Source organism: Peromyscus maniculatus, chromosome 3 (genome assembly GCF_049852395.1).
Source record: "Peromyscus maniculatus bairdii isolate BWxNUB_F1_BW_parent chromosome 3, HU_Pman_BW_mat_3.1, whole genome shotgun sequence".
NCBI lineage: Eukaryota > Metazoa > Chordata > Mammalia > Rodentia > Cricetidae > Peromyscus > Peromyscus maniculatus.
Window position 1 is genome coordinate 115,196,814 of NC_134854.1, and position 27,132 is coordinate 115,223,945.

Here is a 27,132-nt window from a genome sequence, read left to right on the forward strand (position 1 = left end):
AATCTTTAGATGTAAAGTATGCTTAGAGTAACTGCAGAAACCAGGAAAATAAAGAGGGACCACAGTGAGTGGAGAGGGAGGGGGAGAAGCCGCTATAGGGAAGGGAACAGCAGGATTCGGGTGCTATGAAGAGGGAAATGGGTAAAACAGGACACGGAGTGGAAATTACCTGGGAAGTGGGAGTGCGTGCGTGCGTGCGTGTACATATATGTGTATATAGTTTAAATGAAGTTATGCCACTTGGGGTGGCAATGTTCCCCCAAGAAATATAGACTACCTAACAAAATAGTTCCCAGTGCCAGACATAGGAGACCTCCTTTCCAGTTGTCGGTCAGGGGAGTTTATGAAACCACCTAAAACAATATAGACCATTGCCTTTGGTTGATTCCCAGGAACTGCCAAAGACTCCACACACTGTTAACCCAAGAATAAGGACTTGGAAGGATGGAGCTGAAAGTGACCTGGAAGCCTCCTCCATGAGGGTTAGCTTTCATAGGACCAGAAGGAGCCATGCAAGCTGCCAAAGGAGCAAAACACCAATAGTCCAATCCAGGAACAATGCTTACAAACAGCAATGACCAGAATGGCAAGATATCTTGAAAGGCACAACAGTGGCACTCACGCCCTGGAGGAAACCAACAGCCATCTAGTTGGATCTAAGGCCTTCTAAATAAGAAGGAACTCATGTCTGGCACTGTAAACACAGCCTGCTCTCCATGCCCGGTGAAACTGTGAAATCTAGATGGGAACTTAGTACTGCCACTTTTCAAGTGCATGCTAAACACGTATCCTAGGTCCACAGATGAGTGAAGCTCTCACCCATAGCTAAGGAAGCTTCCTTTTGCAGCCACAGAGATCATGACAGAAAGCCACAAATGGACAAAATGCCTACAACAACTGACTGCAGGTGCCCAGCCCTCGTTGATATCCCTGCAAGGTATCCCTACATCTAAGGCTCAGGGAACATGGGGCAGGTTGGGAGAGACAAAGTACTAGGGTGGGATGTTTGTGGTTATGTAGGGTCCTCCACACGTGGCAAAGAAAGAGCACCCACGGAACCTCCTGTGTGGGGGTAACTTCATAGCTTTCACCCTGAGAATAACTACAGGCCATTGACAGGTGCTGAGAGACAGAGAATCAGTCTTCCGCAGGGACAAGGCACTGCCAGGCTAGCAAATCTCAAGAGGTCAGCCCTAACACATATGAGCAACACTCAGTGATATCAGCAAATTATACTTGTAAACTATAGTGTGTGTGTGTGTGTGTGTGTGTGTGTAAATCATAACTAAAGAATAAGGGGTCATGAATTTGAAGAGTAAGAGGGACTTGGAAGGAATTAATTGGAAGGAAGAGAAGAAGATTGATGTAAATACAGCACACATATGAAATTCTCAAAAGATAAATCAGTAGTTTTATTTAAAACAGAAAACATGTTACTAAACTTGTGAACACTAACTAATTCTTAATGTTTATTGTAATTTTTTGTATTAAATACCCAGAGTTGAGCAGCATGTAAAGAAAAGCGTTCCTTTAGGACAGTTTTGGAGGCTGGAAAGCTAAGGCGAGGCAGCCCATCTATTTGACTTAACCATCACAGAGGAAGCCTGTGCAAGAGACACAACGTGGTGAGAGGTCAGGATGCAGGGTCAGGCTCACTCTTAAAGCAATACACTCTTGGGGGAATCAAAGAGGGACCCAAGAGAGCTACTAAGTCTCTTCCAGGGCAGACCCCAGGCGCCCAGCAGCCTTCTGCTAGGTCCACCTGTTATCTCACCTATGAAAGGCCTTTTATTTTTTACACTGCCGCACTGGAACTGAGACTTGAATGCACAGCCCTTGTAGGGACAAACCACACCCAAATGGTCGCACACTGTGATGTGATGGGCTGGGTTTACTTAAAGAAGACTCTATCTTCAGTAAGGAAAATACATGGAATTCACTATTAACCATAAGGGAGAAAAAAAGTTCACTTTTAGAGTTATCAGAAGGAACTCAGGAATGGGGAAAGGAGGAGAGAACTGACTTTAGAAATTTGTGCTCCGACTCTGTCATCAAGCACACCAGCACTCCCTAGCCCACCCCTCCATGTGCACACCAGCACTCACTAGCCCGCTCCTCCATGTGCACACCAGTGCACACCAGCACTCACTAGCCCACCCCTCCATGAGCACACCAGCACTCACTAGCCCAACCCTCCATGTGCACACCAGCACTCACTAGCCTGCTCCTCCATGTGCACACCAGCACTCACTAGCCCAACCCTCCATGTGCACACCATCACTCACTAGTCCACCCCTCCATGTGCACAAATAAAAAAAAAGAAACAAAAATTAAACCAAATTGCAGGAACATATCATTTCTTTAGAACCAAATCAGCCTATTCTCCTGGATGATCCTCCTCAGCCTTTCTCCCATCTCACCTTTCCTCCTCACGAGTGAGAATCTTATCTTTTTATTTAATTAGCCTAACTAATTTCTAGCACATTGATCACTGTAGCAATCAATTTAAAATGGGCGGTGGTGGCGCACGCCTTTAATCCCAGTTCTGAGGAGGCAAAGGCAGGGGAATCTCTGTGAATTCTAGGCCAGCCTGGTCTACAGAGTGAGCGCCAGGACAGTCAAGATTATACAGAGAGACCCTCTTGCAACAACAACAAATTAGCATTATAAATGGCACAAAAAATAGATACTGCACCTAATATACCTACCTATTCTCTAGCCTAAAAACAGAACCGTAGTAACAGTGGTAGTGCCCAGCTCAGGGCACACACTGTTAGGATGGAAAAGGAAGTTCACCCACACTGCTCTTCAGTGGTCTTTCAGCATAACAGAATCAAGAGCTGTGCTTCAGGAATTTACAGCGTCACTTGGCTAATACTTTTATAAGAATGGACTAATGAATGAAATTTTATTCTTGTGAAAAGTATGGCATAAATGGCATAAATGGCTAATATCCCCCCTCATATATAGCTTCATATTTATTACCAACAATTTCATTAAGACTTACATGCCATTAAATTCACATACCTTCAAAATATATAATCCCCTGGTGTGTGTGTGTGTGAGTGTGTGTGTGTGAGTGTGTGTGTGTGTGTGTGTGTGGTATGCTCTCACAGATACCCATTACCTCATGCAGGCTACATAAATACTCTACTTCTGAGTTACACCTTTAGCCCAGTTCAGTCTATTCCCAGAATAGACTAAATGATGGCATGGCATGAACCATCATGGCCATGGTCTAATTTTAGAATAATCTCATTGTCTCCAAAAGAAACCCCTAACCTATCAGCAGTCACTCCCCCATCCTTCCTCTTCCCTAGGCCCCACCAATTAATAACCTACATTTTACATCAGTGGGTTTGCCTCTTCTGACATGTCCTATGAACTGATTCATATAATGTGTAGCATTTTGTATCTAGATTCTTTTATCTCACTTAATGTTTCCATGCTGTAGTGTATGTCTATTCTATTTTTATTGTCAAATGGCCCATTGTAAGGAATATACTGATATGCTTGTCCATTTGACATCTGGGTGGATAGCCAGAAAACCAACTGAAGGAAGCTGATATCTGGGTGGGTGTATTTTCATTCCTCTTGGTTTTATATATATTTGCAGGAGTAGAACGTCTAGTCACATGGTAACTTTACATTTTACATTTTGTTATTTTGTCTTTTTTTTTTTTTCCAGAGCTGAGGACCGAACCCAGGGCCTTGGGCTTGCTAGGCAAGCGCTCTACCACTGAGCTAAATTTTACCCCAACCCCTGCATTTTACATTTTGAACAGCTACAAAAATTGTTTTCCAAAGCGACTGACTGCCTAGTTCTCTTGCCTCATTCTAAAAATTTTTAAATTCTGTTATTATGTGAGTGTAGGCATATATATGCTGTGGCACTCACATGGAGGTCAGGTGTCAGCTTTCACCCTGATACCTGGTTTTTATTATTAACACCAATTAAGATTCACGCTACAGTCATGGGACAGTCCTCAGGAGTTGCTTCTCTTACACCATTCAGAATGAAGCTCAAGCCTCCAGGTCCGTTCAGGTCCTCTCCGTAAGCTCCTTTGCCCACTGAGCCATTTCCTCAGCCACACTGCCTCCTGAGGTTCGAATAAAACCCCCAGAAACAAGCTATCTTCTTGCATGGCTCTTGTTCTTTAAGCAGTCTTGGAAACTTAAACCCATTTACTTTGTCCAGTTGTTTATAAGAAACTTGGCCTCATTCAAGCTCTACAATAATATGTTGATCCTTCTACGAATCAAGCCCATGTCTGAGAAAAAGTACTATTTAGCAATACAAGTCTCACATAGGCATGTACACAGATTCTTTGCTGGGTGTGCTCGGGCACACTGGGAAGTGGAGGCAGGAGGATCTAGAGTTGGAAGTCAGCTTGGGCTTCAGGTTTCACAAAACAAAGTAAAATGTGTGTGGTGTGTGTGTGTGTGTGTGTGTGTGTGTGTGAGAGAGAGAGAGAGAGAGAGAGAGAGAGAGAGAGAGAGAGAGAGAGAGAGAGAGAGAGAGAGAGAGAGACTGACTTTCTGCCAGGCCGTGTGTTTTCCCTGTGACTACCCCACAGGCTCTACACTTCTGAATGGCAATTACCAAACCTAAGTTAATGTTGGCGTCTGCCATCATTTTGGCCTCCATGCTGTCAAATGGAAAGTACTAATGCTTCTCCGACCACCAAACCACCAGGGCTCTAAGAACTGGCACAGTGAGAGGAGAGTGTGTGAGCAAGCCCCTCTTGACCTTGGGCACACTATCACTCTGTTCTCCCACTTAGAAACCAAGGGAAAAAACAGTATCTGTTTACAGCTCCTTGGAGGGATAATGGGCGTTTATGAATTGCAACATGCTAACTCCTGCCTGGCGCACAGGAAGGAGTAAATAAACCCTGTCATTATTCTTGGTTGCTATTTTTAAACCAGTCGTCAAATTATAATAAGAGTTAGATTTTAAAAGGAACCATTTAAGGTGGAGTGACTAAGTGCACTTAAAAATAATGTTCTGGCTTGGGCTAATGATTTCAAAGATGTTGTTTGTCCTCCTGGGCAGGACGGATGAGCAGAGTATGCCACGTTTTATTCCTGACAGCTGACTGGACCTTACTGTGGAAGGAGTGTGTGTGGAGGTACTACCAGAGGTGCTGAGGGCAAGCTTCCATCTCCCAAGTGATATAAATAAATAAATAAATAAATAAATAAATAAATAAATAAATAAATAAATAAATCCTGCTTCCATTTAAAGGCTGTTTGAAATTCAAATCAGAAAGGACTTACAAGAAACACTTCTTACAAATTAGAAGTTTAAAACATCTTCTTGAATACCTATTTTGTGCCTAAGTAAGTTGAAAAGTAACCACAAAGCAAGTTTAAAACAGTTCAGCCCTTCAAGATTCTAATACTGTAAACATTTATGAGTGCATCAGTATGTAAAAGAAATATTTTACAATCAAAATTTTGATGATGTTTGCTCATACTTTGGCGAAAACATTTTAAGTAAGTTTCATTTTATGATGCAAGGAAGTGCTCCTCATGCTACTAAAGAATCAGAGTTATTTTAGAGAAACCACACACACACACACACACACACACACACACACACACACACACACACACACACCCTTGTTACTCAGTGGCTACTCACCAAAGTGTTTCTGCCAACCGGGCTGAGCGGAGCCAATGGGAGCTAATGGCAGCGGTTGGCAGGTTAATTACTGCTGGGCATTTTCACAGGGCTTATCAAATTTTAACTGAGTGTTCTCAAGGCAGAATGACCTCACAGTCTTGGTGGGCTGAGGCATCACATGGCCGGGACCAGAGGGAGGGTTCCAGACAAGGCCCACTGCCTTCTGTCCCACCTGAACTTGGCCAAGGGAAGGCAGGCAGGCATCTTCAGTGTTTCCCACTTAGATCCTGGACTCAGGTCTTGGTTTCCACTCCCACTCTAACTCAATACTAGCTGCCCTTTCATGAGTAATTTCTTGCCTGGAAACCTCAGATTCCTCATCAGTAAAATAAAATAAAAAAAAATAATAGTAACTATATAAGAGGAGACTTGTAGATATTGAAGGACATGATACATGAGACTTTTTTAGAGCAGGGCCCAGCTTATGGAAAAACATTAAATACCTCCATTTAAGGCTGTAAGGTAACGGTACTGTTAAACTGACAATATAGAAGAGGCTCTCTACACATTAGTGTATTAGAATTACGAATCCTCAAACAAACAAGTCTACCGCAGAGAGAATCTTACAAAGACCAAGGGTGGAGGGGAAGTTAGGGAGCAGGGAAGATCTGCAGGCATGAGCAGTTAGTCCCTGCTTGCATGGGATTTGGACAAGTGCATAGGGCTGGCAGTGAGAAGACGCAGGCTGAGCTCTAACTGGCTGTGACGGTTAATCTCTAATGCCAACATGACTGGATTTGGAATCAGCAAGGAGACACTGTGGGCCATTGAGAGGCTCTTTCCAGAGAAGCTTATCTGAAAGGGAAAGACTTACCCAGAATGTGATCAGCACCACCCCACGGACTGGAGTCAGAGACCGAACCAAAAGGAAGAGGACACTTGACTTAACCTCTTTGGCTTCTGACTGAGTATGCAGTGTGACTGGCTGCCTTGTGCTCCTGCTGCCAGGATGGTCTATATCCCTTTAACTAGGACCAAAATGAAGGCTTCTCTCTGTTGCTTTTATCACAGCAAGGAGAAAAGTGACTTATACACTGTCCTGGGTCATCACCATAAACAAGCTCACTTCTTAACTGTACTCAGAGCTGAGGACACAGCATAGAGCAGACTGGCCTCTGCGATCTTAGTTCTAGTAGGTGCTAAGATCTCCACTATTGGGACTGTGGTCAGAGATACATAAGGAAGCCTTTGAACAGAGACCAATGAAGGCGAGAGAGAAAGTTCTATTGGGATCAGAGGAATAAAAAAACGAACAAACAGCAACAAAGCCATGTGACAAGGGCAGAAAACCAAAAACCCTACAAGCCATGGATGCTTTAATAGCGTACCACGTGCTTCTAGAGTGCAGGTGGAGAAAGAGTTAAGCGAAGGGCAGGGTGATTACACATGCACAAAGCTCCAGTTGGTGTGAGTGAAAAACAACATGGTTTAATCATTCTTTAAGGCCCTCAGTGTGCTAACTTCAAAAATAATAGTGACTCCTGGGATGCTCTCAGGATTATGTTCCCAAGACCAGTTCTGGTAACAAACTATAAGTTGTGCTTTGAAGAACATAATAATAACAAGAACAAAAGCATTGTGTTGCCCACTGTCAAGTAATATATGCGTGGTGCTGGCAGCCAATGGGTGCAAAAAGCAGGGACACAAGAGATTTGGGGTGAAAAGACTTCTTTTTGACTGCCTGAACCTTTATGAATGATGTTTTTGTCAGAGTAGTTTGTGGACATCAGTCTTATAAGGTATTTCCAGAAACAAATCAGTTAGGTTAAACACAGCATACAATATCACATCTGGAACATTCTCCACATGCAGAAGCATTTTGAAAGCTCTGAGACATCTCTCATGAAAGAAAGCAGCTTACATGTGTTTAATTACTTTTCGTGTATGTGTGTGAAGTTGTGGGATCTTTGCCCATTTAAGAGAAGGGGCGGGGACTAAACAGCCCTGGGAAATACAACAGGACAGAAGGGCTGAGCACAAGAGCTCTCTTCACAGAGAGAAGACCGTCCTGGAGCAGCAAGGGAAGCTCTGGGCAAGGATGCTGCTGGTTGCTCTGTGTGGGTTTTCTCTATGTGAGTTCCTGTCCTAGGCTCTGTACAGAGATGAACCCCATCGTTCTTCACAGAGACACTTACGGTAGGGACTATGCACTCCAGGTCATAGATAGAAAACTGAAAGATGTTTGCAATAACTTGAAAAGATATCTCTAGAACATTTATGTGGAAAACACAGGGAAGATACTTGGCGGTCCAGGGAACAGGCAAGAACTTCCTGAAGGGGGTTCTAACAGTCCAGGGAATAACCTCAAGGATGGATGGATGAATCACATGACATGCAAAAGTTTCTGCACAACAAAGTAGAGCACGGGGCAGAGTGAGGAGACAGTCAACAGGATGGGAGGAACGCTTCTCTAGTCATCCTTCAGACAGGGGATAACACGCAGAACACACACACACACACACACACACACACACACACACACACACACGGGGTGGGGGGAGGTAACAGAGAGAGAAAGAGAGAAAGAAGAGGGAGAGAGGAATGAGTGTGGGTATATGGTGTGGAACTGGAAAGGGACAAAAGAAGGCTGGGCTGGTTTCAATGGGCAATGTCCTCCATCCTCCATAGGCTCAGGTGCTTGAACACTCAGTCCCCAGTTGGTGATGCATAATGTACACCCACACCCATACACCCCTCACACATGCATGCACACACACGCACACACATATGCATGCACATACATACACACAAATAAATATTTTAAAAAGAGATTGATCTTAATAATATAGTCTACTTAATACACCTTATCTAGAGTATTACCAGTTCAACATGCAACCTTAGCCATGTCCAAGACCAGTTGGAGATCACAGAGGATGGAGCCTTCCAGGCAGTTTGCAAAGCAAATGCAGGAGGCAGTGGGATTCGGGAGTTCAGATGTACAGTTCGGCACTCAAAGGGACTTACGTCCAAATCCCAGCTTCTCCACCTCTGCTCTGTGTGATCTTGAACCCACACCTCTTTCTCCTTACCTACGAAACGTAAACACCTACCAGCTACTTTGTTCTAGGGTGGAGGACAGATTGAAGTACTTGAGATGTACTGGGTGTTGAAACAGGGTCTACACGACAAGTACTTTAGACGTAATAGCTGTGGTCACCTTCCACAGTAGAGTGCGGCTGTGAGGCTGCAGGAGCCTGGTGGCTCCTGAGCGAGCCTGCTGTCTGACACTTCAGTGCAGCTCGTGGGGGGCCTGGCAATGCCTGTGGGGGGAACCAGGTTTCTTTCTCAGAGCTGAGAGTAAAGAGCATGTGGGACTGGAGCTCTTTAAAGACTGGGGCCAAGTCCCAGAGAGCATTCCTTCTGAATGCGATTGATACAAGAGCCTCCCGAGGATGCCTCTGTATAACAGGGCTTGCAACAGCACTTCCTTCCCATCCCAGGGTGCCTGTTCCATTGGCACGGAAGGGAGTAGTCAATGGTTTTCTGCATTTTGATGACAATCAGACCTCCATAGCCATAGGCCACCTTCTCCAGTACCCTGGCCTGGTTTCTTCTTTTCTTTTTTTATTATTTGTGTGTGTGTGTGTGTGTGTGTGTGTGTGTGTGTGTGTGTGTGTGTGTATGAGGCTACATGTGTACATATGTTTTCATATGTGTTGAGGCCAGAGGTCAACATCTGATCTCTTCTCTCTCTCATTTTCTCACTGAACCTGGAGTTCACCAATTTGTCTCCTTCCCGCAATGCAGAGCTTCCAGACACAAGCTGCTGAGTGTGAGTGCTGGGGATCTGAGCTCGCTAACACAATGTTGTGTGGCCAGCACTCACTGACCAAGCCCTCTCTCCAACACCCAGCCCCCATTTTGCTGTTCTTAAGTTACATTTTTGTATCTTTTCAGCTCTTGCAGGGACAATCTAATCCCTTAAATGAACTAGAGGATGAAAAACTTTTCTCTGTAGGTTTGAGCCAGCTGCCTGAACAACCCCACAAGTTCATTCTTAATTATCCTCGCACTCAGATCCGAACCTTGTTTTTTCCTCTTCCTTTAAACATCCCTTTTCTGGGCATTAACCACAAGTGCTTCTCCCTTGTGTCATACCCCAGAAAGGATACAGGTCTGAAAACTGAGGCTGTGTTGTAGACCTAAAGCTGCCATTCATCTTAGCTCAGGCCCTTGATCCTCTCAGCACAGAGAAAGGAAGTAGAAGTTCATTATGTTAGGAAAAAGTGGACAGCGATAAACAAATGAAGTCCTTTGCCTCAGGTGAGTAAAACCCAAGAGCATTTCTTGGCTACCGTCAATCTCAGAGACAGCTTTATGAACTGCGTGTACTTTGACGCCATGTGTTAGAGACAGTTTCATGAATTGCATGTACTTGACATCATGTGTTAGAGACTTGGTTAGTCTTGAGGTGGGAGGATGTTTAAGGTCCTTAGGTCACTCAAAAGGAATTACTTTTTTGCTGAATCTAAACCAATTCTCACAAGAGCAACCCTAAGCCTTGAACTGCCCTATAGCTTCTTGTCTGGTGACGTCATCTCTGCCTCCCACTTTCTCTTCTGTCATCATGCTGATTTCTGTTGTGCCTTCACCAAAGGCCTAACGAATGGCTTCCCAAGTTATAACCTATTTCTTTATATGCAACCCACACACAGCCATTTCATCATAGTAACAAAAATAAGACTCACAGAGAATATATGGATGAAAACAACCACCAGCAAGATAGGACGGAGTAATTGCAAAGTAGAGACCACCATAAAAGAGATGGTTTTTAGCTAATGTTAAAATATATTGAAGGAGGTATGGCGAATTTGTCTCCATTACTCACTGGTAATGGAGGGTTTTTGTTTGTTTGTTAGTTTGTTGTTGACTTTTACCTGCTAACATATATGATAGTTTTTGAAAATCACTTCTATTTGCATATATTCTGACATGTTATAAGAGGGGAGCACCAAATGTGATGATTAGTAGTCAGCTTGAATGAGAGGCAGTGGTGTGCAAATAAAGACCCTTTGGAAGCAGCCTTAAATTCTCTGCAGATCAGAGAGTGGGAACCTCCAGGAATAATGGAGTTACATGTTTGTTTCCCTTCCTGCCCAAAGAGCATGTGGTGGGGAGGGGCTCACTCCCACGGCCAAGTCCTCTTCCCCTGTCTGTCTCTCGGCTCCTCTGGCTCCTTTGCTCTTCTCGTGGGCACACCTGTTCATAGGTACAGCACAGCATCCTGGTATTCTTAGGTCTGCAGCTGACTTCGCTCACATTCCTAGCACATGGCACAGTGGCTAAACGCTGAAAGCCATACTGCTGGATACCAACCAGAAATAAAATCATCAACACCCCTATCCTGTTGTGGAGAATGCTGGTGACTAACCCGCCCTACATACGCCTCTCCTATTCCGTTTCTCCACACCTATGTCATGACAAGCCCCTCACGTTTGCTGCCATGGAGGTCCACGAGAGTGTGGACTCTACAGCACGTGAAGCTTGGCCAGTGGAAGTGAGACGCTGCCTGTGAAGTGTGTGTCTGCAAATGATGGAACTTTCTGAAGAGACAAGCCTCGGCCCAGGAGATGGTAATCATGAAGGCCATGATGGTAATCACAAAGGCCATGTCTGAGAAGGTGCTCATATCCAGAATATATAAGGATCTCTCAAACTTCAATAATGGGGAGAAAGCATTCTCGTTTTTAAAAACTGGACAAAGTGTATGAAGTTATTTCACCAAAGACACATGAAGGCGAATAACCCCAAGCACAGAGGCTCACTATCAGCAGTCACGAGGGAATGCAAACTGAAACTTCACAGACACTCTATTCTGTCCCGCTAGAACTGCTAAAAAAAAAAATTTTAAATACACAAAATAGCAAGTCCTCATAAGGACCCATAAAACAGACTTTCACATTCTACTGCAAAATAACATGGTTTTGTAAACTGGTAGTTTCTTACAAAGTATATAAATATCATATAAGCCAGCCTCTCCAAGGCATTCATACAACTGAAGTAAAAGCTATATTCATACAAAGATCTGTACTCGAATGTTTAGAATGGGTTTATTCGCAATAGAAATAAAACCAATGTCCATCAACATGGATGAACATTATATCCATAAAATGGAATAGTACGCATCATAAAACGGACGACTGACTTAGATTAACACTGGTAAAGACAGCAGTGTGGATTGTGGATGAATCTCAAATGCAGTGAACTTGCTGATCCTGTTTATACAATATGTTGGAAACAGTGATACTAATATTATGACATGATACTATTTGCCCAGATTCACAGAACTGTGTGCTAAGAAGACAAATCTTAGAGCATGTAAGTTATACCTTAATATAAAATAGAAATATGAACACTAGGAAACTCTAGAGGAAAATAAAAAGTTCTTTAAAATTCAGAGCAGAAAAATTCTAAGGCCACATCGAAATCAGCTTGAACCCTTTCCAGACACCAACTGCATCTATTCTAATATCACATGAGATTAGGTAACCAACGAAGAAGGAAGACCCACCCCAACACAGCTTTCACTTGGGGCTGCTATCTGGTAAAATCTACCAGCCCCAGTACACACCAGACTCAGACTTTCCTCCTCCCTCTCTGTGGTACTTCCTATTTATTAGGGATTTGCATTTACACAGAGTGTTCATGCAGACATCTGGTCCAAACATTAAAAAAAGACACATGAGAAAAATTCACCCACAAATGATTCATCAAGGAATGACTACAATATCAACTCTGAAACAGTCAGATTAACATAAAGAACCAAAACTCAGTAGATACGAAGTTGTGAATTTTAAATCTCCATGGTATGATAAATAGCCTTTCATCAGGCCAATGGTCTTATTCCCTCATATAAAGAGATCTAAGAGACGCTACAATGCCTCTCTTTGGAAATAACCCATCCTGGGAAAGGGCTGAAGGAAGGATCTTCACATTTACTCCCAAGGGCTCTGCTCCTGTCAGCAGATAGCCCTCTGCCAATTCTCGGGGTCCTTCTGCAGAAAAATGTGCATCCACACCCATTTCAGGTAGCTTCTAGGAGGATGACAACATTGGCAAGCAGATGCATGACCTGGCCCCTTAGCAGCAGAGAGCAGTTTTTGAAGAACAACAGGAATGCCAAAGATCCTGATAGGCAGGAGACAGGGGACACCTGAGACTGGCAACAGTGAGGGAGGCACACGCGCCCCCCCCCCTTGCTATTCCTGGGTTCAGAAACCCACAGTGCCCTAAGACAGGTGAGAAAACCATGTCCTCAGGTCCAAACCTATTTCGCCACTTTACATTTCTTCTGGGAAATCACAGGTGAGGGACTTTCCAGAATGGCAAAGAAGACAGTGAGAAGAGACGCTGTGAACTGAGAATGTTTCCCTCAGTAGAAAAAACGCCAACAAGAGACACCGAAGTAAGCAAAGCACAAAACAGCCTGATGCTGGGGAGAGGGCTCAGCAGGTAAAGGTCTCACCGCATGAGTGTGCGGACACAGCTCCGATCCCTAAAACCCATGTAGATGCTGAATGGGCATGGACACCTCTCTGTAAGCCCAGCATTTGGGAGGCTGAGATCCCCAGGGCAAGCTTGTTAGCTAGATTGGATGAACAGAGTTGGTGAGCTCCATGTCTTAGCAAGCAATCCTGCCTCCATAAATGAAGTGGAGAGTAATTGAGGAAGACACCTGACACAAACCCCAGGCTTTTATACACAAGAGCACATATGCACATCCGTACCTGCACACAGGTGAGTCCGCATACACTTACTTACATGTGTGCCACACCCTTATGAACAACAACAACACAAATGCCCAACCACACTGCCTTTTGTGCTTCACTAAATTCCTCCCAGAAAAGGGGCTGTCGGAGGCTCTGTGTGGTACCCGCTCTGGGGTTGAGGGCTACTTCCATCTTCAAATTATTATAGCAGCAAACTGGTCAGGGTGAAACACAGGCTAGAATAAGTGGCTGGGGGGAAAATGGGCCAGGTGGAGCAAATCTAAATAACATGGCAATTGTACAATATCACCATGACCGCTAATGAAGAGAAACAGCTCCACACAATGTGCAGACTTGGTTGAGATCACAGTCTAAGCAAGGAAATTGAGAAACAAGGAAAGGAATTGAGAGACAAGTAGGAACAGCTTAATGTAGGTGCTGGTCAGGTGTGGAAGAACCAGTATTGATTTTGCTCACCACAGTGAATGTATTTCAGTTACGTAGAAAAATAACCTTCGTTTTCCATATTGGGGTATTTAGAGATGCAAAGTCATGTATCTTGAGCCTGCTCTAAAACACTCCAGCAAAAAGCAAACAAGCATGAAGTAAATGTTGAAATTCTTGGTCTCTATTAAATGTAGATGGCGTGCTCATGGTGGTCATTTTGCCATCCCCTCTATTTACATACACTTGAATATGTTCATAATAATTTTTAAGAGCAACAAAATGGAGCCAGACATGGTAGGGCACACCTACAATCTTAGACTTTGGGGTCTAAGAGTGAAAGATCAAATTGGAGTCCAGCCTGGGCTAGATAATGATCCTGTGAGAACAAATAAAAGAAGACATCATTCATTCCTCCATCCAAAGTCCCCCATTGTACTACTGCGCAGTGACTTATCTGGAGATCTGCACAGTGATCTGAGGGTGCCCGTGCATTAGAAGTTGCCTGTTCCTGTTTCACAGGGTAAGAGACAGAGCAGAAAGGGGGCTGCAGAAATGTGCACCAATGGAGAGTGAGTTTGGCTCCAGCCCAAGACACTGATTAGCCCACCAGGGACTACCATTCACCCAGACACTGGCCTTGGAGTTGTTCATAGAAAGTCCCCCGGGGGAATCCTGAGTGCCAACTCTCACTGCTTTGGGGCCCAGCTCAGAGGGCTGCTAATCTAATCAGTGGATTGCTGCTAAATTGTGCTGGGATCCTGGAAGTTAATCTGTAACAAGCAGACACTCCAACAGGGGCATGCTGGAGTCACAAATCCACTGGGTGTCATTAGTGTCGGTGAGAAGTTGGAGCACAGAGCCCCTCAAATCAAACCAGACTCTAGGCAGGCAAGTCACAGTCTGTCCAAGAACTGTAATTCCTATGAATGCCCTTCCCTTGAATCCACAAAGGAGCAGGCCTTGAAGTCTTCTCACTAGACCAGACCTAAGGCTTAGGGGAAATGCAATGCTTATGAGTGTTGTGGCCCTGGACAGCTCTACTCTGTGAAGTCCTGTGTTTCAGTTTTCTCACCAACAAACAGAAGTTGTTTGAAGAATTAAAACATGTAATCCACAGGAGTAGCTCACAAGGCCCCACCTCTGCCTGGGGGGGGGGGGTGTACTCAGTTAATGGTTGGTAGGGTTGAAGGAGAAACATTTACTTCAATGGTAGACCCACTGATAAGGTGCTCAATCTCCTGTAAACCACCCTTCCTTCACCCTCTGTAAGCAACCCTAATAAAACTCACTGGGTCATTGCAAAACAGAGTTCTGGGGCCTGGACGTAGAAGAGGGACTAGTTGGGAAAAGGAAAGGGATCAGCAGGAGAGTGGGGGACAACAGAGGGTAAGTGGGGGATGAATATCACTGTATTACATAACAATACCCACTATGTATAATTAACATACAGGAATAAAAATGAAAGACAAACAAAACCCCATATAATCCTTGTAAAGACTTGGAACCATGTAGGATGCGTAGTCAACATAAGCTATAGGAAACTTGCTTGAAAATTGGACATTAGATGCAAACCAAAGAAGATGCTCTGCAAATTGAAATCAAAAAGGATTTGCTAGCTGGGTATGACGGTGCCCACCTGCAATCTCAGCCATGGGGTGCTGGGGGAGGAGGAACAGAGGCTCAAGGCGAGGTTAGGCTATAAAGGAACAACCTGTCTCACTGAAGTGGGGAGGAAAAAGAATTTCTAGAACGCAGCTTCTATTTGTGTTTTCAGACAAATCAGGCTCCAAGTATAGAAGAAATGGAAGTGTCAGCCCATTTCCTACCATCAGTGTGACTTTGGAAAGTTGCTCAACTTCTCTGATCTAGGCTTTTTCTCAATTGTTACCAGGGATAATATGTCCTCCCCACGATGGTGATGAACAAGACCCCATCTTGAAGAAATAAGGAGAGCAATGGGGGAAAACACCTGAAGTTAGCTTCTAGCCTTCACATGCATTTGCACACACATGTGCACACCCCAAACCTACACATAAACACACACACACACACACACACACACACACACACACACACACACACACATGAGAGAGAGAGAGAGAGAGAGAGAGAGAGAGAGAGAGAGAGAGAGAGAGAACAGGATGTGCTTTTACCTGGAATCATGCAGTGGAAATGACTCACGAAAGCAATGCCCTTTCTGAGGGTTCCCCCAGCCTGCCACAGAGACCCCTGGGATAAAGGTCAGGTGGACAGCGAGCTCAGTAAACCTGTCTCTGCTCTCACAAAGGCATGCCACAGGAAGGCAACACCCTACTACTTTCCATTATGCATCCTGATGGCCTTGGAAACAGAACAAAAGGACAAAACATGGAGGTACATCCAAGCAGTCACTGTACATATACAATGACCTCAAAACAAAGCTTGTAGCTTTGCAGTAAACACACTGTACATCTGGTTTGGTGTTCCCAGTTTCCCTCCCCTTACCATGATGCTATCTTCCCTGTTTTCATGACCTTTCTTTTCGTTTCTTTTTCATCTTCCATGCTGTGAATGCTACCATCTGCTAACCCCTGTCGCGGGACCTTCATTATTTCATGCTCAGTTCTGAGCACACCTCGGCGAGGCGAGTTCACGTTATTTTTAGTTGATAGTCTATAATGTGATTCAGGTCATATGCAATAGAATGGGGATAGCTTCTAGTTTTCTCATCATGACATGGAAGAGTTGCTCAGTAAGTACTTGATGGCTCAGTGAATAAAAATGCATACAAAGCTCCACCTTCCTTTGGAAGTCCTTGGCTTCCAGCACATTAGACTCCTTCACACATTTTTTGAATACAGTATCTCAGACTCTTTTCTGAAAATGAGACCTGCATCAAGAATCAGAAACAAAACCTGCATCCCATCTGTACACAGCAGTGCAATAGACAGAGTAGCCTGTCCTCCTGAGAATCCCACAATCTAGTAACTGAAGTGTGACATGTACTCTGTGTGAGGCTTCCAGAGGCCACCCCCAGACTCAGGCAAGGAAATGTTCCAACAGGTGTTAAATATGTGGTGTATTGTTCCTGAAATAAAAGCAACTAACTCCACACCCTGCCCTCCGATTTCCTCTTCCATCTGCAACTAAAGTGTTGAATTAGACGTGTCAACTGAAGATCCTTCAAATACTCTACTGCCCTACTAGGAAAGACCAGGAAAAACTGCCATTAGAAAATGAAGTCCCAAAGGTATGAGCCGCATGTGTCAGGGAATGACTAATGCCTTAAATTCAATGTTAGCAATGACACTTGAATTTACCTGAATATCCCAGTTGCTTGGACACTTACTAAAACTGACAATATGACTCCATCCCATTTGCCTGAGAGGCATGGGTTGGTTGGTTTCTTTGTTTTAATTAGTGAGAAGAATATCAGAACATAAATTAAGTGTTCAGTGCATTAAACACTAGTACCATGTCCATGTCTTTTTAACACATTAATAAGACAGAAGGAGAGAATCATGTATTTCCTTTCTATCCCATATTTAAAATATGTACTTACTAATTCATATTTGAGAAATTAAAATAAGCCTAAAAATAAAACTAAGACAAATGTCCTAACTATTAAACTAGTTGGCAGCTGGCAGGCTCACCACTACTCCAGCTCCTAGGACTAGTGTTTCTGAGGATAACTACCCAATGCCAACTTTTGGACTCTTCTTTTTGCCTTTTTCCTTTGTAGACAAAGTCTCAATACATAGACCAGGCACAAAGTAGCCCAGGCTAGCCTTGAACTCGTGATCCTCCAGGTGTGTGCCACCACATCTGGCTTCTTCATTCCTTTAGAAAGACTAAGTAACAGTGATTTCAGCTACATCCCACCTTGCTCTGAGGGTGAGAACACAAAAATGGATGCAATAAGCCCAAAGACCTATAGTTCTATACTCTTGCTGTTGATTACTTTCAGATTATAAGTAGTTGTCATTATCTTTCAGGATTTGCTTTAGAAATAATACCTCTAACAGGGATGAAGACATGAGACACCATCCCTGTGAAAAATCCGGACACACATAGAAGAGGATACTGACAGCTCCTTGGGGGAGCATTTAAAGTCTTAGTCTTGTAGAAGATACCAGAAAACTGAATAGCTACTTTGTTGATGCAGTTTTTTATGAAGAAAGAAAAAAATAGTTCCATAAGCCAGTGGTCAATGAAATTTTAAAAACACAAGATGTTACTCAGGGGTAAGCTGCCGGCAGGTGGACAGTAGCCAGGCCTAGAGGTCAGTGAGGGGTGCTACAAGGCTGCAGGCTGAAGGCCACAGACAAGCATCAGTTTCCTCAGGTACCCACGAAAATGCATCCCTAAGGATGGACCCATAGATCAGCCAAAAACCTGTGACGATCCGCCCAGAATGCAGTGAAATCCAACAGCGGGCTTACAATGTACTGTTGGGACTGAAACCTAGAAGGAAGCTTACAGATCCATTTCTGGGTTTCCTAACACCACAGGACATGAGCCAAACCAATAAACACACAGCAGGCTTTGTGAATTCTATTATACAATTAACAAACAACAACAACAACAAAAAAACCCTGTGCAGTATGCTTATCTTATAAATGTGACACAAAACAAAAGTGAAACCAAATGAATAGACGACATCAAGAAAATACCAACAACTGCTCACTGGAGTTACAGGTTCAGACTCCAGCCTTGTTCTAAGCATCAACCCCAGAAGAGGCAGCTTTGCCTCCAGATGGAATCGAGTTATTGCTTTCTCATTTCCAAGGCTCACTGTACATTCTTAGCTATGCAACCTTGGATATTAATCCGTACTACTAACTACTAACCCCTTCCGTAGTTTCTGTCTATACAAGGGGCTGTACCTACCTTACCGGAGAACTGAATAAACCATATTGTACATGGTGGTGGTCAGCAAGCAGCAGAAAAGCTGCTACGTTCCTGCAGCGTGGCAATGAACCCTTGTCCACACAGCATCTGTAGTTAAGCAAGAAGCAAATACCTGAGGTGCCACAGGCACGCCTTCCTGCTGAGGACTCCCTCTGAGGGGTACTGCGCCTATAAATAATGTGGGGTTTGTTCTGTTCCTCTTCATCCTCTTGCTCATCCACAGACAGCAGTGGTTCAATGAAATAATCTCCATCGTGGGACCGGAATGTGCCCATCTGTGCAGAGAGAGGAGAGGTTGATTGAACACAGCTCAGCCAATGGGAGGGACAAGAACACAACACAAAGAATGAGGTAATCCCAGGTAGGAGCAGGAGTGGTTTGCTCGGCCCCTCCCTGAGAGGGCTGAGGTACCCTGGAGCAGCTGTGGCTTATCTTCACTCTCTGCCATATTGGAAGCTAATTCTTTACTTGATGATGTGTTACACCTGCTATCCAAGCCCAGCTTTTCCTTGGTGCTTAAGTTCCAGCTCTCTTATTCTTCCTCCAGCAGGCTCAAACGGTGGAGTGCTCAGGCTGCCTGGAAATCCACGGACACCAGAGCATAGCAGAGGGACAAGCTGGCTGGCCCAAACTTTCTCCTTTCACATTCACCAGGTACAGGAAAGCCACCGTGCCTTCAAGGTGGTGTTGCCTGTAACCCTGACACGGTCTCTTCTGGTTCCCTTTGCCAAGGCAGAGTGATATCCCGAGAGGCAGTGTTGTTAACACCCTGTCATGTGCGCTCCCAGCACCACACCTATCCTCCTTGAGCAACTTTCCTTGCTGGTCTGAGCTTTCACATTTGGTCTGTTGGAGATAAAGTTCCTTCTTCAAGTTAACCTGTGAAGGTTAAATAGGATAACACCCGCCATGCACGTAGCCCAGTGCAAGAACCTTCTAAGGCTTTGAAGTGATCAGTGGGTTTTGGTGTAGCTCATTAGTTTTAGGTCAGTTTGCTCTTGCCAAGTACTATGGACACCTTGAAAAAGGCCATCTCCCTCCCTTCCCTCTTCACGTATCTACAAGTTTTGCAAATGATGCACAATGCCTCAAGCTTGAACCATTCAATGTCATATGAACATTGAAAGCGCCCAATGGGCCCCGTCTCAGAGGAGACACCAAGTTTTTCTCTCTCCCCACACTGAAAACAACCAGAAACCTTCTCTCATTTCCTGGACACAGGAAAAAAGATCACCCCTGAAGAGATGCCGGGGTGACCTGCACCAGCATCCTCCAGATCCGGTTAGAGAGCCAAGACCTCTGCCTCACATTTGCTGCACTGCGCCCAAATCTCTGCGATCAGTTGGAGAATCCGAATTTTAAGACACTCCCATGGTTCTTATACAAGAAAAGGTGCCAGGCTAAGGCACTGCCTTTTCAAAACCAAGGGGGATCAAGACAGCCTGGGAGAATTTTTCTTTTTTTTTTCTGATGAAATTTGGGATGCCGCTCTATAGTTACAGATTCAGAATTTCTGGGTGTGACGTCTAGAACTCGACTTTTTAAAGCAGCTCCCCTCGTGACTCAAGCTCTTAGACTCAGGCAGAAGTCAGTTTTTGTGTAGTCTGACAGATTGACAGATCACCGGAGAAGCAGCAAGTTAGCACATTCGTGCTCACCAAAGCACCTCTGTCTGCGGTCAGTACGTAACTGGTGTTTTCTCAGCACGGGGCAAGGCAGGTCTATGGGAGGCAGGACTAGTGAACGGAACCCACGGGGCACAGAAAGGTAGTGTTGTGTCCTAAGTTGCCCTTCAGTGGTACAGAGCAGCTTAGTGTTCACGGCAGTTCTTGAACTCACAATCCTGACTTCACATCAGTGTCTTCAAAAAAACGAATCCAGTCATTTTCCTGAGGAGTGGGAACTGGGCCTCTGGCCTATGGTTAAGAGTATGGATAAGAAAGGCTGAGGTGAAATGACAACATGATCACCTATCAGCATGAGGCCTGGGGCAAGATGATTGTTCTGAAGGCCCAGGCATTCTTACCGGCAAAATGGGTAGCTCTGAGGTCATTGTACCACAGAGCCTGCAGCAAAAGCTCAATAAAGGGTAATAATATGGAGACAAGATGAATTTTGTTGTTGGTTCAGAAATAACCACTGGGACCCAACTTATCTTGTGTTGGCTGAGGTGACCATTTGTTTACATATGTGTACATAATTATGTATATATACACACCATGTACTGTCTATATACTGTAGCATGTGAGTGGAATGGATAGGTGTTGGTGCAAATGCCTAGGACAGAAGAGGAGAACACATGCGCAGTGAACATCTGAAGAGAGACAGTGTCTGTGATTTTGGAGCAGAGGGCTGAAACCACATGGAAAACTATGGAGTCCTGTGAGGAAGTAGAAATGAAACAATGTTTTAAAAGAAAAAAATGTTGACACAGAAATGTAGCTCTCTTGCTGGCAAATACAAGACCCAGAGTTCAATTGTTAGCAACACACACACACACACACACACACACACACACACACACACACACACGGTGGGCAATATAAGTACTGAACACAGGAAATTAAAAGAGAGTTGAGAGAAAGCATAAAGCTGACTACGTGAAATAGGGAATTTCAGAAGATGAAACTAAGACGAAATTGGACATTGGGCTACGGGTGAGGTGATGTAATGTTAGGATCTTAAAGAACAGCTGTGGAATTTGGTACTGTTCACTAGAATATGAGGAGATGGGTAGGCTATGTGAACACTGGTGTCAATGAGTTCTTGTGGCCCAGTTACTAACCTGCTACTGGTGTGTGGCAGGGATTGAGAAACATGGCTGGGAGGGAAGAGGGTAGATGGAGGGGTTCCTCAGACGGTGGTCCTACGGAGAGGAAGAGAGGCAGGGACTGAAGTCCAGACATCCCCTCAGCAAAGGAGAGCAATGTATGAGATGGCATTCAGAAAAACGGAACTGGCGCGTCTGGGGAGTGTGTGGTGGGTGCCTAGTTTTGGATCACTCTAAAGAGGGCAAGTTTCCTGGAAGCCTTCTTAGGCAGCCAGGAACATCATCATGTAGGGACTGCTGCAGAAATGATCAAGATGAGCCTTGGGAGGAAATAAAAATTCCAGGAGACAAACAAGGTCGGAAGAGCTTAGTGGGCAGTACAGCTTAGAGATAGATTAGTGGCCACAGGTACAAAAACCTAGTTCACGCATTTAAAAAATATAGGTAGCCTCCCCCCCCCCCCAGAAAAGGCACCTTGCCAATTACACGCATTGTAAATGGGGCTAGGAGAGTCCAGGGAGTCCTTTCAGAAGAAGCCCCGATTCTCAGTTCTCAAGGAGACCACGTGCACTGTGTTACCATGTAAAACCACCAATGGAAATTAAAGTCCTACGCAGAAAAATATTTATACAACTGCTGGGGCCACTCGGATTCCACCGGTGTGTAGGCGGGGAAAGAGGAGGAGTAAAGACTGTTTACCAACGAAGTACACAGCAGCCCTATCTAAGAACCAGGAACTAGGGGTCCCTAGCTTTAAATCGGGGGTGCGCTGGTTCTCTGGGATCCGCTTCAAGGCTTTTTTAACCTACCTAGGCGATAACCTCTCAAAAATCGCAGCCATTCTAGTGCCCAGGCCCAGGTTTGAGTTCGTGATGACTCAACGCAGCATCCCCTCCCCTTGCCAAACAGCGGTCTCCGCCTACCCCCAATCAATCTCAACCAGGCACTTTGGGCGCCAGGCTTCCGAGAGCTTAGCTGGTGGGTAAGGGGGCTCATCCCCTTCCCTGCATCCCAGCAGGCTAGACCTCCCCTCCTCCCTGTCTTCTGGAGTGCAGAGTTCCCGCCGGGATCCTGTTTTTGGAAGGCTTAGAAGGATGTAACCTCCAGACCTGGACGCAAGAACCAGCCAGCGAATGTGGCAACCTAGCGTTCGAGTGAGTACCCAAGCCCCCACTTAGAAAGAGGAGGAGGGTGTGTGTGTGTGTGTGCCAAGGGGAGAGAGTAAGTGCACCAGGGGCACAGACTTTTAATAGCCAATTGTGCGTAATGCGCGGTGCAGTGAGCTAGGAGAACGAGCCGCGGGAAACTTTCTGCGTCATACGCGCGTGGTAGAAACGCACGTCGCTTGGGGAAGAGAAGGACCACCCTAGTTGGGTCCAGGATTGTATGACACTCTTAATTGTCTTACGAAATGGGGGCGGATGCCTTGTTAGTTCCAATTTAGGGTAAATGGAGGGGTCAGGAAGCAGGGGGTGGAGGTACCAACTTGGATCTCCCACTATGTGCCCACTTGGCAGCACAGGGTGGTATCCGTCGCACGCAACCTTCCTAGAGAAACGTGCGCCATACATTACTATTCCTGTCCTTTGGAACTGCCCCGGGTTCCAGAAGAATGGGACTCTTCTAAAGGCTACCTACCACTCCAGTCTCTCTCTCTCACTACTCTAGCGCCTCCAGCCACCACGCCAGCAGGGTGCAGAGTCGGACTGCAGTGCACCACCCCCTCCTCCCCTCCCTTCCACTCCCAAACACAGCCTTAGAGACAGGCTCCGCCCTCACTCCCAGCTCTCAGAGTACTTGGCTCACCCTTCCTTTCCCGGGACAGGATCAGCTTCCCTGTCAATCTGGTTCAGTTTCAAAATTCCTTGCACGTGATAAAAGGCTCTGAGAGGAAAGAACGCAGGGACACTAGGTTATGTACCCCCGTTCACTGCAAGAGATATCCCAGCATTCCAGAAGGGGTGTCCCGGGATTGTCAGTTTACATTCCTGACTCAGGAAGCGCCGAGGAGTTAGGTCCGCCCTGCGCTCAGCTGCTCCGCTCCAGGGCGGCCAAGTTTGCTACAAGAAACTACAACCCCTGCAACTTTCTCTGAGTTTGTAAGCCGACGTGCAAGCTACTCTGCAGAGCTGGGCTAAGCACAGCAAACGCAATCCATCCCCAAGACAGCTCCAAAAGATCCACGACCCTCTGGGGACAGATGCCTACTCTCTTCTCGAGTGTAAGCGCACCCCACCGGTAGACCACCAAATCCCGGGACGTAAGCCAGTGTTGATATTTAACGCCAGAACATAGACTCGGTAGGTTCAGACTAGGGTGCAATTAAGTCTTAAAGAAGCAGACGAGGAGGCGGGGAGGAGGAAAGGGGCACGCGCCCACTTACCATTCCGGAGCACAGGCTGATGACCGCAGTGTGCTCGGACTTGGTATTGACATGGCCTTTGTAGAAACAGTGCCTAAGTTCCATTTCCTCTTCGGAGTACAGCTTACTCTGGTTCACCCCTGGCTCTCCAAAGAGGGTGACAGTGAACAGTGGAGCGATAAATCCGGTATGGGCGGTGAGATTAAATAGAAACTTCTGGCCGAAGGCTGAGAGGCGGTAATGCGCCTGGGAAGAGGTAGAGGAAGACGAGGAGGAGGCGGCGAAGGCAGGCCAGGGGTCAGAGGCAGAGTTAATGCTTCGTCGCCTTCTTTTGAAGTGCACGTTCGTGGGAAAAGGTTCCCCGAGGGTGTTCACTCGGATGGGAGACGCGATCTCATATTCGCTCAGAGTCTCTAATAATTTCACTGCAGGGAGAAGCAGAGGCAAATGAGCTAATCATTCATTTCTGCGAAAGTTTTAATTTAAAAAGAAGATGGGGGGCTTTGTCCTGACTTATTTTGCAGTCCCTCCGTGTCAATTCTTTCACCTTCCATCTCTGGTCAAATATTTGTCGAGCGCCTACTGTAATAGTAACAGCCAACAACTAAGTGAGGCGCTGAGAACACAGCGTTAGAAGTCAGACAATGAACAAATCTAGAAACATCAGATAATTACAGGTTCTGATAAATTCCTGAATAAAATAAAATGTGCGCTCTCCGGTGATCCCAGCTACTAAGTAGCATCGATTTGGGACAGGGAATAAGGAGAGTAAAAATCAGGCAAAAAAGAGCTGGGGGTGGCCCTAAAATTCCTGCAGTGCCTCCCTCCCTAGTAGTTGGCTAGGGATGACCCAGAGAAGGGAGAGGCTCCAAAACAGGAGGTAATTCTTTCTAGGAAAAGGAGAGAGGCCTCTGCTGCGGGGTACCCGCCCCGGAGCGTGTTCGAGGAGGTGGCGATGGAGTGTGTGTGTGTGTGTGTGTGTGTGTGTGTGTGTGTGTGTGTGTGTGTGTGGTGGTGGTGGAGGGGGGGGACCTTGAGGGTCCAGAGCCACGTTACCTTGCCTCGGGTGCAGCTTGTCCTTGCGCACGGCCGCCGCGGCGTCAGGGCTCCTCATCTCAACCAGGTCCGGCACCAGGAGCGTTAGCAGTGTGGCCCAGGATACTAACTGCATGGTGCTCCTCACCCCTCCCCCCCGCTTCTCCCACCCCCTCCCTCCTGCCGGCTTTGGTGGCTGGCGGCGACGCGAGGCAGAAACAGTGGAGAGCGCGCGGAACCCCGGCGCCCTGCCGCCAACTTTTTGACTTTAGGAGTCGCTGAGGTCTTGCAGAGAGGGTCCCGTCTGCGCTCGGCTGAGCAACGCTGCCGCCTGCCGTGAGCTGAGCGGCTCGGGCCGCAGGAGGAGGAGAAGGAGGCGGAGGACTGGGGCTCGGTTGCTCGGCCGCATAATGTCCAGCCAGCGGGCAGGAGAAGGCGCGGAACGTGCGCTCCGAGGCGCGCCGGGCGCCCTGTGCTGGCCGAGTTAGCCGAGCCGCTTCTTGAATGGGGGGCCAGGGGGCGGGGGCCCCCGCGGGCGCTCAAATACCCTGGGTGCACGCCTCCAGGAGGAGGAGAGGGGAGGAGAAAACGAGGCAGGCGGCCCGCCTCCTTGCAGATCCTGTCCCCTCCTCGGCCGCCGGTGCCAGGAATCGCCGCTTTAGGCCCCTCCAGCTGCTGGAGGCGGAGGCCAGAGGCCCCCGCAGCGCCCGAGCAATCAGTGGCCCTCCGCGTCACCTCTCCGAGGTGGGGTTTTCAAAGTCTCTCAGCTAGAGAGGGAAAGCAGAGAAAGTTCTCTTTCCTCGGTGGCGCTCTGCCATTCACCCCGACTCTCCTCTCCTACTACCTCGGTCTCTCCCGTTTGGAATCTCTCCCTCTCCAGGCTTTGGTGAGGATCTCTCCTCTCCGAAGGTCTCTCCCTGCCCTGTTTTCTACTGTACCTTCTCCATTACCCCATTTCTGCCTGTCCCCTTCATTCTGTACCCATCTCTCTCCACCACCCCACTTGGGATTCCTTAGAGAGAAAGTAGCCCAGCGCCAGAGTCCCAATCCTACACTTGATCACCAGGAACCAGATTTGTCACCTGAGCTCCACTCTCCATTTAATTGCCTCAAGTTAAGAGTTTTAGAGTCAGGGATCTCAATCCTATGGTTCCAGTGTGTTTCAGATCCGTAGTTCCCTGAAAGTTTCGCAGCAGTTTAAACCCGGGTCTTCCCAGGACTTCTGTCGCCATGGCTGAAGCCTCTGCAGGTTTCTGTAGGTCCATGCTCACAAAAGGTTAAAAGTTTACTGTGCAGTCTGGGAGCCCCCGACGCTGCCCAAGATTTGAGGGGGAGGGCGAGAAGGTGTTGGTCCCGGGGGACACTCGACCCTCCAGGGACTTGTCAGTCACTTCCGCTTGCTTTTAGTGGTAGAGAGGATGGGAGCAGGGAAGTGACTCCAAGCAGACACTTCAAGTTATCACCTCCCTTCCTATGAGGGTGCACGTTTGAAAGTCAGAACTATACAGAGGGAGAACGGAAGACCGGGAGAGGGGAGAGAAATAAAGATAAATCCTGGATAGTTCAAAAGCACCTTTTCCCTTTGGCTCTCAGGAAGAGAGGAGGTGCTAATTCCAAGGGGAAGGAAATGGCGATTTCAGTAACAGATATGACTAACAAATTTATAATTGCCAAAGTTTCCTAGAACTGGGGTTCACTGCTGCTTGGCCTGCCATTGAGACCTGAGAATATCAAAGTGCCAACAGAAAGCAGTGTGCTGAGAGTGCCACCCATCCTGGAAACAATGACGTACACAGTTCTGATGATAGCGGAAAAGTGACTTGGCAGGGCTGCAGTTTCCTAAAGATGTTGCTAATCCAATTGGTTAGACACCCCTGAAATGGCCAGGCACCCGGTGTCCCTGCGAAATGTGCACTTGAAATCTCACTCATCAGGAAGCTGAGGCAGGAAATTGGAGAACTCTAGACCAGCTTAAGCGACACAGGAGACCCCATCTCACTACAAAATAAAAGAACAAAAGAAAGGGGGAATTTTAAAGGATGGCCTTTCAACCTTGAGTCTTCAAAAAACTCACAGAAGTGATTCTCTTCTAGTACGCCATCTTTCTTTTCATTACATGCTAAAGAGTCCGCTTAATCATCACTTCTGGGAGTTGAGGTTCAAACAAACAAACAAACAAACAAACAAACAAACAAACCAGAAATCAGGAAGTGACTCCACTGGAGCGCTT

At 46.2% G+C, this 27,132-nt stretch overlaps 1 protein-coding gene and 1 long non-coding RNA gene across 15 annotated transcripts in view; one reads left to right on the forward strand and one right to left on the reverse strand.

Annotated features, from left to right (window-relative positions):
• Positions 1-25,067, reverse strand: part of Adamts9 (ADAM metallopeptidase with thrombospondin type 1 motif 9) — a 167,950-nt gene extending 142,883 nt beyond the window's left edge. For all 3 annotated transcript variants that reach the window (XM_042273682.2, XM_042273685.2, XM_006972558.4), the window contains exons 1-3: positions 24,924-25,067; positions 23,889-24,292; positions 18,848-19,010 (exon numbers count right to left, since the gene is read on the reverse strand). In XM_042273682.2, the coding sequence (XP_042129616.1) occupies positions 18,848-19,010; positions 23,889-24,292; positions 24,924-25,038 (682 nt within the window). In that variant the 5' untranslated portion in view covers positions 25,039-25,067. The remainder of the gene's footprint in view (positions 1-18,847; positions 19,011-23,888; positions 24,293-24,923) is intronic.
• LOC107399835 (uncharacterized) overlaps positions 22,175-27,132 on the forward strand; it is a 356,785-nt gene continuing 351,827 nt past the window's right edge. For all 12 annotated transcript variants that reach the window (XR_013050028.1, XR_013050030.1, XR_013050031.1 and 9 more), the window contains exon 1: positions 22,175-22,659. This is a non-coding gene — a long non-coding RNA (uncharacterized LOC107399835). The remainder of the gene's footprint in view (positions 22,660-27,132) is intronic.